The 15,554-nt window shown below is 44.7% G+C and overlaps 2 protein-coding genes across 2 annotated transcripts; both read right to left on the reverse strand.

Moving 5' to 3' along the window:
* Nucleotides 1–2,604: 2,604 nt before the first annotated feature.
* On the reverse strand, nt 2,605–6,065 carry LOC136457275 (probable disease resistance protein RPP1). Its single transcript, XM_066457338.1, has 4 exons — nt 6,027–6,065; nt 4,605–5,912; nt 2,959–3,054; nt 2,605–2,868 (listed from the first exon to the last, which is right to left on the reverse strand). Exons 1-2 carry the CDS (start codon nt 6,063–6,065, stop codon nt 5,013–5,015), a joined length of 939 nt encoding a protein of 312 aa, XP_066313435.1. The 3' UTR covers nt 2,605–2,868; nt 2,959–3,054; nt 4,605–5,012.
* Nucleotides 5,790–12,543, reverse strand: LOC136456035 (putative disease resistance protein RGA4). Its single transcript, XM_066455802.1, has 2 exons — nt 11,528–12,543; nt 5,790–9,979 (listed from the first exon to the last, which is right to left on the reverse strand). The coding sequence occupies exons 1-2, from the start codon at nt 12,340–12,342 to the stop codon at nt 6,175–6,177; spliced, it is 4,620 nt and encodes a 1,539-aa protein (XP_066311899.1). The 5' UTR covers nt 12,343–12,543; the 3' UTR covers nt 5,790–6,174.
* Between the last annotated feature and the right edge of the window lie 3,011 nt (nt 12,544–15,554).

Consider the following 15,554-nt stretch of genomic DNA (forward strand, 5'->3'; position numbering starts at 1 on the left):
GATCAGTACTTGACCCTCCATTCACTTCCAACGCTCGATCATATGTGAATGAAGTTCGCTCCAAAGGATCTCAAGCATATGTAGGAGCTACCTAGCGCTAGTTTTGACAAGTGTGCACCACACCTAACTCACTAGACTCATCTAAGTCAAGCTACCCATCCATACACCCCTTAATAGTACGACCAAAGGAAAAACAAAGTTCTAAACTACTCTAAGTGTCTCCAACTCCAATCGACACTTAGAACTAGTCATCCTTAACCTTGTCGTCCATCCTTTGAAAACCGAAACGATTTCCATCGTAGGGCATGACCACCTTGATTGCCTAATTGATCTCCATTACCATGACCTAACTTAATTGCCTCTGTAAAACACACGTTAGTTATAGTAATCTTGTATTGTCATTAATCACCGAAACCCAACAAAGGGCCTAGATGCTTTCAGTAGTGTTGCATCTTATCCTTGGAAAAGTAACATTATCTACATGATGGTTTGGCTGTTGACAGTAAACAAGGCACATCAGTTCCTGCAATAGATAGGTTATGCAATCAGCACTAATAACTCGAGATGATTCTATTAAAACCCAAGAATTTAAGAAACATTGAGTTATTAGTGCTGAAACCAAAGACATTGGAAATATGCCAGTTGCAATAGATAGGTACTCCGGCTCCGCTTCGACGGGCTCTTCTCTACAAAAAAAAGAAACATAAAACTGTCAATACAAAATTTCGGCAGCACCTTCCCTGCACGGTGAGGTTTCCAAAACCTGCAAGAAAACCAATGACACGATGGCCGACATGCATATATATATGAACGGCACAATGGCCGACATGCACAAGATTATATCCAACCACATATATATAACAATGTCACAACCACTCATACGACTACCACCACTGCTACTCTACCACTACTACTACCGCAACTACTAGTAATACTACTACGACAACGATGGTAGGGCATACCTAGTGGGCGTCGTAGGGCGGTGGTGGTGAAGGAGCCAGGGCGCCGGTGGACAAGGCGACGGCTGGGAAGCGCCAGGGACGGCGCGGGGGGGCGGCGGCGCGGGCATAGACAGGGGGGGGGGGGCTAGCGCCTCCTTCTTTTTCCTCCTCCTTCTCTTCCTCCTTCCTCCTCTCCTCCTCCTCAGGCGGCGCGGGCGGGGGTGGCGGCGACGCTGGTGCGGGCGGCGACAGCGCTAGTGCGGGCGTGCATGCGTGCGTGTGTGCGGTGTGTGTGGGCCGGCTGGGCCGAGAGGTTAAATCCCCTCTTTATCGAGTGCCCCCGATCTGGCACTCGACAATTTTTTTTTATTTTTAATTCTTTACCGAGTGCCACCTGGGCAGGCACTCGGCAAAGAGGGGTTTTTAAAAAAACTTAATTTTTTTTTAAATTCTTTGCCGAGTGCCACTGAACTGGTACTCGGCAAAGAGGTGTTTTTATTTTTTTTAAAAATTCTTTGTCGAGTACCACCCGGACTGGCACTCGGCAAAGAGGGTTTTTTTTCAAAATTTTTTAAAAATTCTTTGCCGAGTGCCATAGGTCCTGACCCTCGGCAAAGATGCTCCTTTGCCGAGTGTCATTTTTTTGACACTCGACAAACCATATTTTTTTCACTTTTGACCTCCAAATTTTTTCTGCAATTCTCAGACAATACTTGGTACTCCATGTTCCAATGTGGCACATTTCTCGGACTTTTTCTATATTTCTTTAATTTATTTCATTTAATTGATTTTTCTTGGATAATTCAAATTATAACCGCTAGTCATTCGAATAATGAAAATAAAATGAATGGAAAAATGATATTCATGTTATTTAGTATAATGTGAGGCCGTATCCAGGAACATACCACCAATTTCGAACATCTTGTTCACGAAACATGACCACGAACTTGCGATCGAGTTATTTTTAAATTCTATAAAAAGCAAAAGAAGTCCGAAAATCATGAAACTTGTCAAGACATCAAGATATCATATGTGAAGGCTGTGATAAAAAATTGAGGAGGTTTCGCGGAAGTTGTCACGTACATGCTTGCAAACCGTAGTCGGCCTCTTAACTCCACAAACGGCCCTCCGCCTCCTGACGCTGCACTCCGCCGAGGTCCGACTGTCGGTGCCCAGACCCCCTCGAGGGCCGCGCGGGGGACCTTCGGCCACTGCAGCGTCCTACTGAAGCACGCGGTGTGAAAAGAGTAAAGCCTATTTTCCAATCTTCAACGATGGGCGTACTACAAAGCCAGACGCTAGCTACTCCCTTACCATAGAAACGAGGTAAAACATACAACCTCATAGCAAATATGCCTTGATTTCATCACACATGCCGCTTGCGTGGAGCAGTTTTGATATGTCAGCTAATGGTTTCAAAAGAAAAGGTTGAAATATGAAAATTGAACTTCAATGGAAGTTAAGATTGAAATCTAGATGCCACCTTAATAGAATTTTGTTCATCTACAAATTCTAATATATTCTTTTGATAGTCTATTTAAAGTAATCCTAAGTAAAAGATTTTTACTTTTGCCAACGAATTTTTGTAATAGTAGGATTAGTCTTTCTGCCAAGCTCACTTACAAAGAAATGCAGAACACATCAACTCATGGGAAGGTAACAGCAAAGGTGTGAGTGTATTCCATTGGAAAGAGTATCAATATATCCCGGTCTCCGTATCCATTTGATGTGAGAATAAATAGTGTTACATCTCTTGGTTATGAAGGAGAAATATCAGGTATAAAATTATATTGCCTTCAACAATTTGCATCTGTGCCTATATGGAAATTTAGGCCCTGGAGAGTGAACACCAGAGGAGGAAAAGTATCATTATCCACATGATGGTTTGGACGCTGACAGTAAACAAGGCACACCATAACACCTGTCCCTAAAATAGATAGGATATGCAATAAGCACTAATAACTCGAGATGATTGTAATTAAGACCCAATAATTTAAGAAATGCTGATGCTACTAACCAGTCTATCAACCTTTCAGGTACTTGGCGTTACTTCCATCTCACTAATTGCTACAGCTGGCGTATTTCCATGTCTTCGGCTTCAGTAACTTTGCACCTGGTGATAGCTGATGTTAGGATTTGTCCATAGAAATATAGAGTAACTGAAAAGGCATACAAAGATTCGAGAGTATGGCATCTGAAAGGTATATTGCTATTTAATTGTACCGAGTAATTTCCCAATTCTTTCTAAAACAAATGGCATACATTGTGCATCCGAGCAGTGAAGTTATTAGAAAAAAAACGTTATTAACAGGAAAAAAAGCCATTTTAGTCGTCCCTCAAACGCTGGGTCCTGATTTTAGAAGTCAATGTTAGTTCCTTGAACTTCAGTTAGTCAAATTTTGTCAGCTAGACAGAAGAAATATCAATTAAATTGACAAGTATAAACTTTCCTTGCATCTCTGTTGGAAAGGTAACATCAGGGGGGGATAGAAACATATCCGTTTAATTAAAGTCTTTTAGCTAGTTGTGTCCTTAATTGTTGCGTCTCCATCTGTTCGAGTGTAACGGGATCACTTGGAAATTGGAATACATTTTTTTCTTGTATTTTCTAAATGTTTAAACCAGCAAGCTACGGTGACAATTCCATAAAGAAAAGGAACTTTTGGGGACATTATTGATGCTGTAATTGCTGAGTAATTTCCAATGGGTTAATAATTTCTGGAGACAGTTGACACGTATAGACGCACATACGAACAGAAGAAAAATTAATGAGTCATTTGGCAAACTCGTGTCAGAAGATGAACTTAAGACTATATTTGGATGACCAAAGCAGAAATGATTCTTGTGGATGATGCATGTACTATCACTTAACGGTTCTATTAGGAGCAAAGCAAAAATACCACACTAGTTGATCAGTGAACATTCGGCCCCACATGTACATTCAAATGATAAATATATCTCAGGAGTCAGGACCTAAACACTGGTGATACTGCATGCATGCCTAAGGGGTAGGGATGAAAACGGTACGGATATTTTCCGACCGTATTCGAAATCGAATCTGTTTAGAGAGGTTGAGATCTGTCCGTATTCGAGTCCGGATATCCAACATCCGATACCGTATCCGTATCCGTATCCGAATACTCAAATCGCATATTTTTGATATCGATATCCAATCGTATCCTATCCGACATAGTTGACACTATCCATATTCGAATCCAAATCCGAACAGAAATATAAAAACAAATATAATATCAGTAATATCCGTCCGTATCCGATCCGTTTTCGTCCCTGCTAAGGGCTAAGGAAACTGATATAGTATATTTTTAGATAGCGAGTAGCAGCTTGACGAGGACAATACACACGAGCAGACGATTTTACGCAGTTGATGGTGAGAGCGTGTTTACTTCCCACCCCAAAATTCAAAAAAGTGCTACAGTACCAATCACATCGAATCTTATGATACATGTATGGAGCATTAAATGTAGACGAAAAAAAAACTAATTGCACAGTTTGGTTGGAAATTGCGAGACGAACGTTTTGAGCCTAATTAGTCCACGATTGAATACTATTTGTCAAATAAAAACGAAACTACAGTAGTCCAAATTCCTAAATTTAGGCAACTAAACACGCTCTGAAATGGCAAAGTTATAGTTTAGTGGGTACCTTGTCCAGTCGCTGCTGCAGGGACCAAGGGAGCGACTTTACACTTCGGCAGTATGTAATTGTAAGCTTACGAAGACATGAGTATGCTGGTGGCCCATCGGGCAATGATCTCAACCTCGGGCGTCCACTAATCTGTAGTGTTTGGAGTCCATACAGCTGGCCCGAGAGGAGTTGTAGTTTGTCGCATTCCAAAATATGCTTAGCTGTCACACTTCCATATGCTTAGCGATTCAAGGCATGGAAGGAAGTGATCCCTGGTCGATGAAGACAGCTGTGGTACATCAGCTATGGATGACAGCTGTGGTACATCGGCGAAGGCTGAAACGATCGTATACGATCGTGGATTATTACTGCTGGCTAGTTTGGTGTGAAAGAAAAATACCATTCTGGCTGGAAATTTACGATCGTTTACGACCAAGTGAACAGGCTGAGTGCTAGAACTTTTACCTCAAGGCTGTCCAGTCGCTGCCGCAGGGACCAAGGGAGCGACTTTATACCTGGGCAGTGTGTAATTGCAAGCTCACGAAGACATGAGTATGCTGGTGGCGCATCGGGCAAGAAAGGCGCTAGGCTTTCGCAACCCCGAAGACGGAGGCATTCCAGCGTTTGGAGCTCTCCGGAGACAGATTCCAGTGATCTCAACTCTGGGCACAATTCAATATCCAGTATTCGGAGTCCATACAGCTGGCCCGAGAGGAGTTGTAGTTTGTCGCATTGAAAAATATATATTTCCCTGAGTGATGGGGGAAGGTTGAGAACCTCTGACAAGCTGCCACACATCCGTATCCTTAGCGATTCAAGGCATGGAAGGAAGTGATCCCTGGTCGATGAAGACAGCTGTGGTACAGCAGCTATGGATGCCATGACGTCATTGCTAGGCTCTTGATTCAATATCGGCTTGTCCTGTTGCTTGCCGAATATGGAGTCAAGATAAGGACACCTCCGAACATCCATTTTCTTGAGAGATGCGGGCACATTGAAGACCTCTACCAGACTTTCACAATCCCGTACTATGTCTAGAGACTCGAGGTTGGGCAGAAGTTGGCTCCTTTCTGATGCTGGTTGGCCAGGAACAGCTCGTGCGTATCCAATCAGACTATAGCAGTCCCAAATCACCAGATTCCTCAAGGATACCAAGCTCTGGAACTCCTCCGGCCAGTAGACAAGCGCATCGCAGTAAATAAATTCCAGATCTTGAAGCTGTACAAAACATGTCCATACAGCTAGTGCGGTTGAGTGGAAGAGGAAGTGACAGCCCCGTCCTAGCTCCAGTCTTGTCAGAGGGGATCTAGGTCCTGTTTCGTTGATCTATGGATTTTGAAAAAGTAGCTGTGAGCTGTGGCTTTTCGAAAAGCTGCTGTAGATTGAGGGCTGTGGCTTTTGAAAAAGTCCATTTGGTTAAATAGCCGTAGCTACACTCACAGGCGCACCCCACATGTCATACACACACTGCTTCTTCATCCTCTAGCCACCATGGGGATGGCCGTGCTCGCCGGAGCTGGCCGCACCCACCACGGGGACGTACGAATCTGCTCATGCCTACGCCGGGAAGGGCCGGATCCACTCGCGCCTACGCCGGGAGGGGCGGAGCTTGTCCGCGCCGCGTTGGGGAGGGCCGTGGAGGGGCGGAGCCTCCTGTGCCGCGACGAGAAGGGCCGGAGCCACCTGCGCCACGCGGGGAGGGTTGGGAGGGGCGGAGGGAAGGGCCGAGGGAGGGAGGTGCCGGCCGCCGATGAGGAGCTGAGGGAAGGCCGCGGCCGTTGGGCCTCCCGCGCGCGCGCGCCCGAGGCGGCAGCGGCGGAGCTCCCGCACGCCCCGTGCTGGCCGCCGGAGGCAGGGTGGCGCTCGCTCTGGTCGTCGGGGAACGAGCCTGCGCGCCGGCGAGGTAGCTAGGCGGCGCGGCGCGGAGGAATCGCGGCGGCACGGAGCGGAGGAAGTCGCGGCGGCGGGGAAAAGAACGAACCGTTTTCTTCATAATGGATGGCATTGCGGGTAATTTTGATAAAAATAAGGAAGCTACAGCCGGTGAAAGCAGCCTCCCCCTGCTGTGAAAATTGAATTGGGCAAAAGCTAGCTTTTGGAGAAGCTGTTGGTCTATCCAAACCCCTTTGGTTAGCTTTTTAACTTCTGGAGAAGCTACAACCGGTTGGAAGCTGAACCAAGCACCCCCCTTAATGTTGTTGCTGTCCGCCAGCTCAAACGCACCGTGCTCAGCTGGTAAGGCTGTTTCTGCATATTTGAAAGACATCGCCAGTTTGGACAGTGAATCAATAGCTCTAGGAATTGCTGCTAAGAGGATCTGCTGGTGGCCGTCTCGTATTTCTAATGAGCTGAGCTTTGGTCCCTCAGGTAGAGTTGTCAACTGTTGGTTTCCAACAATCAAAACAGTCTCAAGGTCAGGGAACGTCCACTGTTCACCATTAATTGCTTCCGTGACCCTCCAGCTCTTAAAACTCTTTAAAGCATGGAACCTGAGTTTCTTTAATTTTGGAAACAATGAACGTGTTGTAATATCACTACGGCCAATTGATGGTTCCAAAGATAATGTACCTGCTGATAATGCTGTCATCTTTGGGCAGTAACAAATCGATAACTCTTCAAGATGTGGGAATATTGTGTCTCCTCCTTGAGTTGCCCCAACTTGTTCCCATCTCTCAAAATTCTCCAATCGCTCCAGTTCAAGTACCTTCAACGCCGGAAATGCTGAGCGTGCCTTTTCATAATCTTCACCACACAATTCTTGGAGCAATGGTCCTTCCGGTAGTGCTATTAGATTTTTGCAATCGAGCACTAATAAATCTTCAAGGCACGGAAATATTATCTGTTGTCCTTGAGTTGCTTCATCAGCTGACCCCCATTTCTGAAATTTATCTAACACTTTCAACTTTAGCACCTTCAATGCAGGAAACGCTGACCATGTTTTGATATCACTACGGCCAACTGATGGTTCCAAAGATGATGTACCTGCTGGTAATGCTGTCATCTTTGGGCAGTCACGAATCGATAACTCTTCAAGATGTGGGAACATCATGTCTCCTCCTTGAGTTGCCCCAACTTGTTCCCATCTCTCAAAATTCTCCAATCGGGGAAATGCTGAGCGTGCCTTTTCATAATCTTCACCACACAATTCTCGGAGCAATGGTCCTTCCGGTAGTGCTATCAGATTTTTGCAATCGAGAACTAATAAATCTTCAAGGCACGGAAATATTATCTGTTGTCCTTGAGTTGCTTCATCAGCTGACCCCCATTTCTGAAATTTATCTAACTCTTTCAACTTTAGCACCTTCAATGTTGGAAATGCTGAGCGTGCCATTTTATAATGTACCCCACACAGTTCTTCGAGCAGTGGAGCTTCTGGTAGAGCTATCAATTCTTGGCAGCTGCGAATAGATAACTTTTCAAGATGAGGAAACATTATCTGGTGTCCTTGAGTGGCTTCGACTGCCTCCCATCTATCAAAGCTCTCTAGATCTTTTAATTTGAGTATCTTCAATGCCGGAAATGCTGACCGTATCTCAGTATGATTTTGACTGCATGATTGTCCAAGTGGTGCTGCTTCTGGTAATGCTGTCAGCTTTTCACATTTCTGAATGCACAACTTCTCGGGATGAGGAAATATTACCTGCTCTCCTTGGAGCCAGTTTACTTCACACCATCTATCAAAAGCAGGCAGTCTGACCAGCATGAGCTCCTTTAGGTTAGGAAAATTGAAGAATGTACCACCGCTGCACAAGCATTGCAATTCTTCCAATCCTTCCAAACATAGAACTTGTAGAGCTGGTACTTGCCGCAGTGGTGGAAGTTTCTTCGACTTCTTACAATCATAAAGGTGAAGCTCAACCATGTTTCCCAGCATACCCATCCACGCCGGGAAACTGATTCCTTGGTAATCATTTATCCTCAGAGCCTCCAGTCCACGAGGAGCTTCCAGACCTTCTAGGACCTTGTCACAGTGTGGTTTCCCCTCCTCGGTAGCTGTCCATCTTAATGACAATGCTATGAGATCCTTTTTATTTGCAAGATTGGCCAGCTTCGCATCTGTTCCTTCTTTTACATTTTCGAGTTGACTAAGAAGCAGTGAACCACCAAGGTTATTTAATTGCTGCAACTCTCCGATACTACTGCAATCAGACCCTACACCCACTACAAAATTAGTGAGTGTTTGCAAGGAAGTGAGTTGCCCAAGCTTTGGCGGCATGCCCTTCAAGTTCTCACATCCGTGAGTGTAGAGGTGCCGAAGTGCAGTCATGTACTTTATTTCCTTTGGAAGCCGGCTAAGATCCTTACAGCCAGAAACATCCAACGTATGCAGATGATATAAGATGCTTATATCTTCTGGAAGTGACTCTATATCACTCAATGAAACATCAAGATACCTCAGGTGACGTAGATACTCTGGTTTCAGTAGGAACGTGTCATTACTCTGAAAGATTGATAAGGCTCGCATAGAGCTGTACTTTCCTAAATGATGCAGCGAACTTTCAATTCTTCGAGGACATAGTAGTGTTTGGATAGCTGGAGATCTTGTCTCCAGAGAACCGTTCAAAAAGTCCTCTGGCTCATCACATGACAAAAATAAATGGCGACAAGTGTTCTGAAGAAATTGACTCTGCTCTGGATTCTCGTCAGTTACTGTAGCAACTTCAGTTTCCATCGCATACAATGCCACATCATGCATGAGATCATGGATTTTGCATGTAGTCCTAGGGCAATACCAATACACGCCATCGTCTTCCTTTTTATCATCTGTTTTGACTTGCTTCACATCTTGAAAAAATGACCTTGAGACAAGCTCCTCAAAAATATGTTTACCGGTGGTTTCAAGATGAATATCTTTTTCTTTTGGAACAAAGCCATTTGCCATCCATAGTTGGATTAGGAATTCCATGTCAATCTCAGTATCCTTGGGAAACACAGCACAGAAAGCAAAGCACTGCTTCATGTGTGATGGAAGGTCATCATAACTGAGCTTGAGAATAGGCAAGATTTTATCTTCCTTGTTATGGGCGATGCTTTTGCTTATGACAGCCTTCCATTCTCTTGGACTAGCCTTGCCACGTAGCACTGATCCTAGTGCATTCGCAGCCAAGGGAGATCCTGCACATCTTTGCACAACGTCATCAACCAAGGCCAGTAGCTCAGCTGGCCTATTCTCTTGCGAACCGAATGCCTTAGTCTCAATAATTTCCTTTATGGATCCATCATCCAGAAGTGCAATGTCATGGGCTTTAATTGTACCCATTAGTTTCGCAACTCCTTCCTTGCGAGTGGTTGTCAATACGACACAACCGTTCCCACCATGGTTAAGGCTGGCTTTTAGCTTCTCCCACTTGTCACCGTCCTCATTCCAGACGTCGTCCAACACGATAAGATACCTGTGTGACAAATAAGCCTGGCATTAGTGCATGGAGAGCACAAGAGATTGCAAGTTTTGTGCATGTTGGAGAGGGTAACGTGCAACTCAGATTGAGCATGGCGTTCACCTACAACTTATTTAACTGTCAGGTTTGAGGGCCAGTAGTTTTTGTGGCCTTCGAGCTTCGTAAGACGAATGGAGTGACCGTGAACTACTTAAAATGAAAATTGCATGCACCTGGTGGGGTTTGTTTGCTCTTGTGCTTATGTTGAGTAGTAGATACTGTGTCAAAAATAGAGTTCAATTCTAGGTTTTGACTAAGTCAAATTTTATTAAATTTAACTTTATTTATAGAAAACAATATCTATAATTATATAGTGCAAGTTTATACTCCATCCACCTCTGAATAAATCAATTTTTAAAGAGTTGTCTTAAGTCAATTTTTAAGTTTGAACGAATTCATAGAAAAAAATAGCAAATTTTATGAAACCAATTAATATCACTATATACACCATAAACTATATTTTTATAATGTGTTCATTCGTTGTTTGTAAATATTTATGCTCATTTCTATAAATTTGGTTAAACATTAAAAAAAATAACTTAAGATAGCTCTCTAGAAATTAATTTATTTAGAGACGAGAGAGTAGAAAATATATCAATATTTATATCTCATTGTAAGGGTTTGCTTCCTAGTCGCGTTGATGCTTTGGTTAACGTGGAAGGAGCAGAAAAAAGGCGCGTCTTCCATGGGTGGCTCTATGTCTCCATATTGCTAGGCGCTTTGGCACTAAGGATTAAAGAGGAGGCGCAATGGTAGGTTCAGGCTGGCTATGGATGCCTGCTATGGATGCCTGTGGTCGTTGTTTGTTCTGTTCTGAACTTCGTCCTTCTTAGCTGTTGTTGAGTAGAACTTTGTAGGTCTGTATTCGTGCCGTCCAAGCTAATAAATAGCGGATATCGGTTTCATAAGGGATTAATGTCTATGTAGCGGATCACAGATAGCGGGTGCTATAGCGGACACTAAGTTCCAATAGCGAAATATTAAAAATAATCAGTTCTTTTGTAGGATATGTTAATACTAATATCATGTTTTCTTGAAGAATTAGAAGTTTTTAGTTAATTATTACATTTAATGACACCACATAGAAGCATATAAATGAATAAGGTATAAAGAAGGCACGTGGGGATATGATTAATCATCCCATCATTCTTTATGATTGTCCAAATTACCATCTTAACATTTTATTGCCATCGGAAACCATCCACATCATCACTTGAATCATCGACATAGTGAAATAGCGGACATGTGTGTGATCGCATGTTTCCTTATTTATTAATTAAATACTTGCTCAGGCACACTCGTGAAAAAAATTATATCTCCAAATGTATTCCATGATTCGGACAAAAAATATTAGTATTTGTTATATGTTTGGTTAAACTTAAGATTGATTGACTAAAAAGACCTAGAACTCGATGCTTTTTTAGACGAAGGGTGTAAGTTCGAGAAAAATATTCTCTACAAAAAGAAAAGGTTTAGAAACATATGAGAGAGAATCCACTTTACCTCTTTCCTTTAAGCTCATCCTGGAGCTTCTTGTGTGCCTCTTCAAGGTTCTTTTCGGAGCTGTTACAGATTTTGTTTGCAAGCTTAAAAACATCAAACTCGTCTGACACGCAGACCCACTTGTGTAGCTCAAAATGCTTCTTGACATCAGGGTGGTTGTAGATGAGCTGAGCTAGGGTAGTCTTACCCAACCCACCCATTCCAACGATAGGAAGGACAGTGGGCTCTGCGACGCTAGCCCTATCGATCAGGATCTTAACAATCTTCTGCGTCTCTGCATCTCTTGATTTGGTGGCAATATTACCGGAGTCAATAAGGATGGAATCAGTCTCACGCCACTGCTTGGGTGCTGGTGCTTCGTTTTGATAGTTGAATCCAAATGTATTCATTTCAGTCACAAGGACCTCAATGGTCTGCACGATCCTGCGAAGCTTGTTGCCCATTCTATTACGGAATGCAACACGGTTGTGAGTAGGAAAGAGCTTCACTCCCTCAAAGCCAAGCTTGCGGATGTGCCCCTTCTCCTTGGCTTCACGACGGAGCGCCTCGTAGTTGAACTCGTCAAAGGCTTCATTCGCCTCGTATGCCACCGTCTTGACCTCCTTGAGCCACGCCTTCACTCCTTCTCGGCGCCTCGCCTTCTCCTCGGCATCGGTGATGACGTCGAGGATGGCAGGCAGCTTGCGCATGAGGATCTTGTGCTGCTCCTCCATGCCCTCCATCACCTTGTACTGCTCCAGGAGGTAGCTGGACGCCTTCTCCTTCACTAGGGACAGCAGTGGCCCGACCACCATGCTGACCACCAGCTCCGCCATTGCACCCAGAGCACACAGCACACGAGCGCCGGAGTTGAGGAGGCAAGGAGAGGACGGAGAGAGGCTGGAGAGGAGATAATATGGTGGGAAAGGAGGACACTGAAGGTAGATGAAACTTCAATGGTGCCTTCAACACGGGAGCATCGATTCGATTGGTCCCTCACACCGAAGGATAGTAGGTGGTTGTGCCTATCGTTCACGAGTAGGTAGCTGTGCCTATCGTTCACACCGAAGGATAGTATATCGTTCACACCGAAGGACAGTAGGTAGCTGTGCCTATCATTCACGAGTAGGTAGTTGTGCCTATATCGTTCACACCGAAGGATAGTAGGTAGCTGTGCCTATCGTTGACACCGAAGGATAGTAGGTAGCTGTGCCTATCGTTCACGAGTAGGTAGCTGTGCCTATCGTTCACACCGAAGGATAGTAGGTAGTTGTGTCTATCATTCACGAGTAGGTAGCTGTGCCTATCGTTCACACCGAAGGATAGTAGGTAGCCGTGCCTATCGTTCATACGTAACTTTCACTCTTTTAGTGTGTGGAAGAAATTTCGCCACCACTTGCCAATGTGTCATGTGTGATGTGGACGAGACAACCAAGCGCACTAACCATGCTGATAAGCCCAGCCATTCGCTACGAAAGCACACTAGAGTGTACTTTTCTAATCTGCAACTGAGGCACCATGATAAAATGGAGACATTATTAGTTGTTTATTAGGGAGGAGAGCAGTGACGAAGCCAGCGGTGGGGCTAGCCCCCTATCGATTCTGGACACGTGGAGCCCCTCTAATCATTCTCTTAAAATTTTATGCATATATGTATTAGGTAGGAGATGCTAAGGTTAAGAGAAGATAAAAAAAATCTTTATTCTTTTGTTCAGCTCCTCCTAGATATTTTTCTGGCTTCGTCACTGGAGGAGAGCATGTACATTGTATTTCTTGATTTCATTTGGTTTCCACTGTGTTTGAAATCATGTGAATTCAGGCTCCGGTTTCCATCCAATGACGAAGATGAATCAAGAGATTGTGAAGTAGCTAAAGTTCACTAGTTCAGTCCTACCAGGCTACGACCATTTCACTTAGTAATTATTTATCAATTTTGGTCTACTGTATTTGCAAGCAACAATGTAAACCGTTCATGAATGAATCTGGAAAGTAGAGGCGTACGGAATATTCAAAATGTGGCGGAGTCACTGAACCATCCGAGTCTTGGATTTTTTTGGGGGGGGACCTTTGTTAGGAGGAGGGGGGACCTTTGTTAGGATGCATGGTTAAGCGGGGGCAAAAGTATATTTGTTAGGCTGTCTCCAACAGGAGATCTATTGTGAAATCTAAATCTAAAATTGATCTTTAACACAATACATATAACCTTCCACAGAGTACCTATATAGAAACCCATTTTAAATGCCAGGAGAGGCATAACCCAAATTTGAGTATCCTCTCTCCTGAAGACCCGTTTGCAGAAAGGGTTGTCTTTTTGGTCTTGTTGTTGGAGAAGACCAAAATAGATATTGAACCATTTGTCTGTAGCGCTATGTAAAGGATGAATGGGTCTTATATTTTGGGTCGTGGTTGTTGGAGACGGTATGAGGATGCATGCTTGATTTAGTTGCTTTAAACATATAAACAGTATAAGGTGGCGGGCCATCACTCGTAGAAACACCTAGCCTGTTCGGTTGGCTGGTTCATATCATTGTTGGTTCGTGAAAAAGTACTGCTGGCTGATTTATGTGCGAAAAAAATACTGTTCCGACTGAAAATTTACGATAAGCCGCAGCGAACAGGCTGACCGCTGAGACGTCTGTGTGCAAGGACAATTATGTTTGCTGCCAGCTGTAGCCAACGAGGTCGTGCATGTGTGGACAAGTATCTAAAGGTTGATGGTTACTGCTCATGACCATGGCGGGTTACTGCTCATGGCGTCCAGGTTCACATGCTTCTCCATAAAGAAGTCATTCTACTTTTTTTTGTCTAGCAGCTTCTCTTTTGTCTCTCCACTTCATTTTGTAAGAGACACCTTCGATATTGATAACGGAATCTACGATGTCACTGTACTCAAGTGGCATAATTATGCATGGTTATACATCAATTATACTTCACTGACAAAAGAGCATGTAGAATGGGTGTGCAGACCTTCGAGTGATCGGTAGAGTATGCAGACCTCGATATTCAGTCCTTTTCTTTTCATCTTTGTTTTAGTAGAGTACTGTGGTTTCCTTTTGTTGTTCAAGGTCCTAGCCTTCGAACACAAAGTTGTCGCGCGAGCGATGTCAGATGTGAAATGAAGTGAAGGGAAAACGTATTCAAAAAAAATGGACAATTTCATTGATCTTGTTTTCCTCCTCTTTACACTCCCCCGACAAGGGTTATTTATACACGCCCGTAGGCTTTTCTCCGGATAAGAATGCCCTTCCAACTACTACACATTCGGAGAATATTCCCCGACGCCATATGCTTGCCCGCCATTCGGAGTTGCCGCCTGCCTTAGGTAACGCCGGTCTCGACCGGCCCTGCTTCATGTCGCTTCCCGGGAGACCGTGCAGGCCCCGGTGAACCGAAGCCGCCGGCACCGTGAAGACGGTTGGCTACTCCTCCAGCGAAACCTGCAAAACAATTAAATGGGTCACCAAGGACTATTCGCCTAGGCGAATAGCCCTAGTCGATGCAACACCACCGACCGAGCTTTTCCGGGCCGAGCTATTCCTTTCGTCGAGGCGAGAAGACCGTTCCCCGCCTGACGGCGTCGCCGCCCCATTCGCCTAAGCGAAATGACCGGGCCGACCGCGGATCACGGGCGACATTGGCGAAAGGGTGCTATTGAATCCACTGTCGTCCTACTTTGGCTGAAAGCCCCACGGTGCAAAGTCTTGCCCTTCTGCTTATGTCTTGTCATTTCGCCCGAGCGAAACGCTAGGTGCGCCTTTCCTCACGGTAGTCTTGGCCTTCCACTTATACGTTTTGCCATTTCGCCCAAGCAAAATGTTGGGCGCGCCTTTCCCCGCGGCAGTCTTGCCCTACTGCTTATATGTTTTGCCATTTCGCCCAAGCGAAATGCTAGGCGCGCCTTTACCCACGAAAGTAGGGCGACGTCCGAGACCCGGCTGGGGTGCCCAAAGGCCAGCCCTGCCCCCAACATTAGCCCCTCAGCATCGCGCGAAGAGGCTTTTGATCTCCGTGTGGATGCCTTACGTTATTAAAAGAGCGATGCGCCATG

This window comes from Miscanthus floridulus, chromosome 6 (assembly GCF_019320115.1).
Source record: "Miscanthus floridulus cultivar M001 chromosome 6, ASM1932011v1, whole genome shotgun sequence".
Taxonomy (NCBI): Eukaryota; Viridiplantae; Streptophyta; class Magnoliopsida; order Poales; family Poaceae; genus Miscanthus; species Miscanthus floridulus.

Bases quoted from the DNA above. Each gene is read 5' to 3' on its own strand.
- LOC136456035 (XM_066455802.1), bottom strand. From the start codon at position 12,342: ATGGCGGAGCTGGTGGTCAGCATGGTGGTCGGGCCACTGCTGTCCCTA. The intron at 9,980-11,527 runs GTAAAGTGGATT...TTTGTCACACAG, and splicing joins GATGAGCTTAAAGGAAAGAG to GTATCTTATCGTGTTGGACG.
- LOC136457275 (XM_066457338.1), bottom strand. From the start codon at position 6,065: ATGAAGAAGCAGTGTGTGTATGACATGTGGGGTGCGCCT. The intron at 5,913-6,026 runs GTGAGTGTAGCT...CAAAATCCATAG, and splicing joins ATGACATGTGGGGTGCGCCT to ATCAACGAAACAGGACCTAG.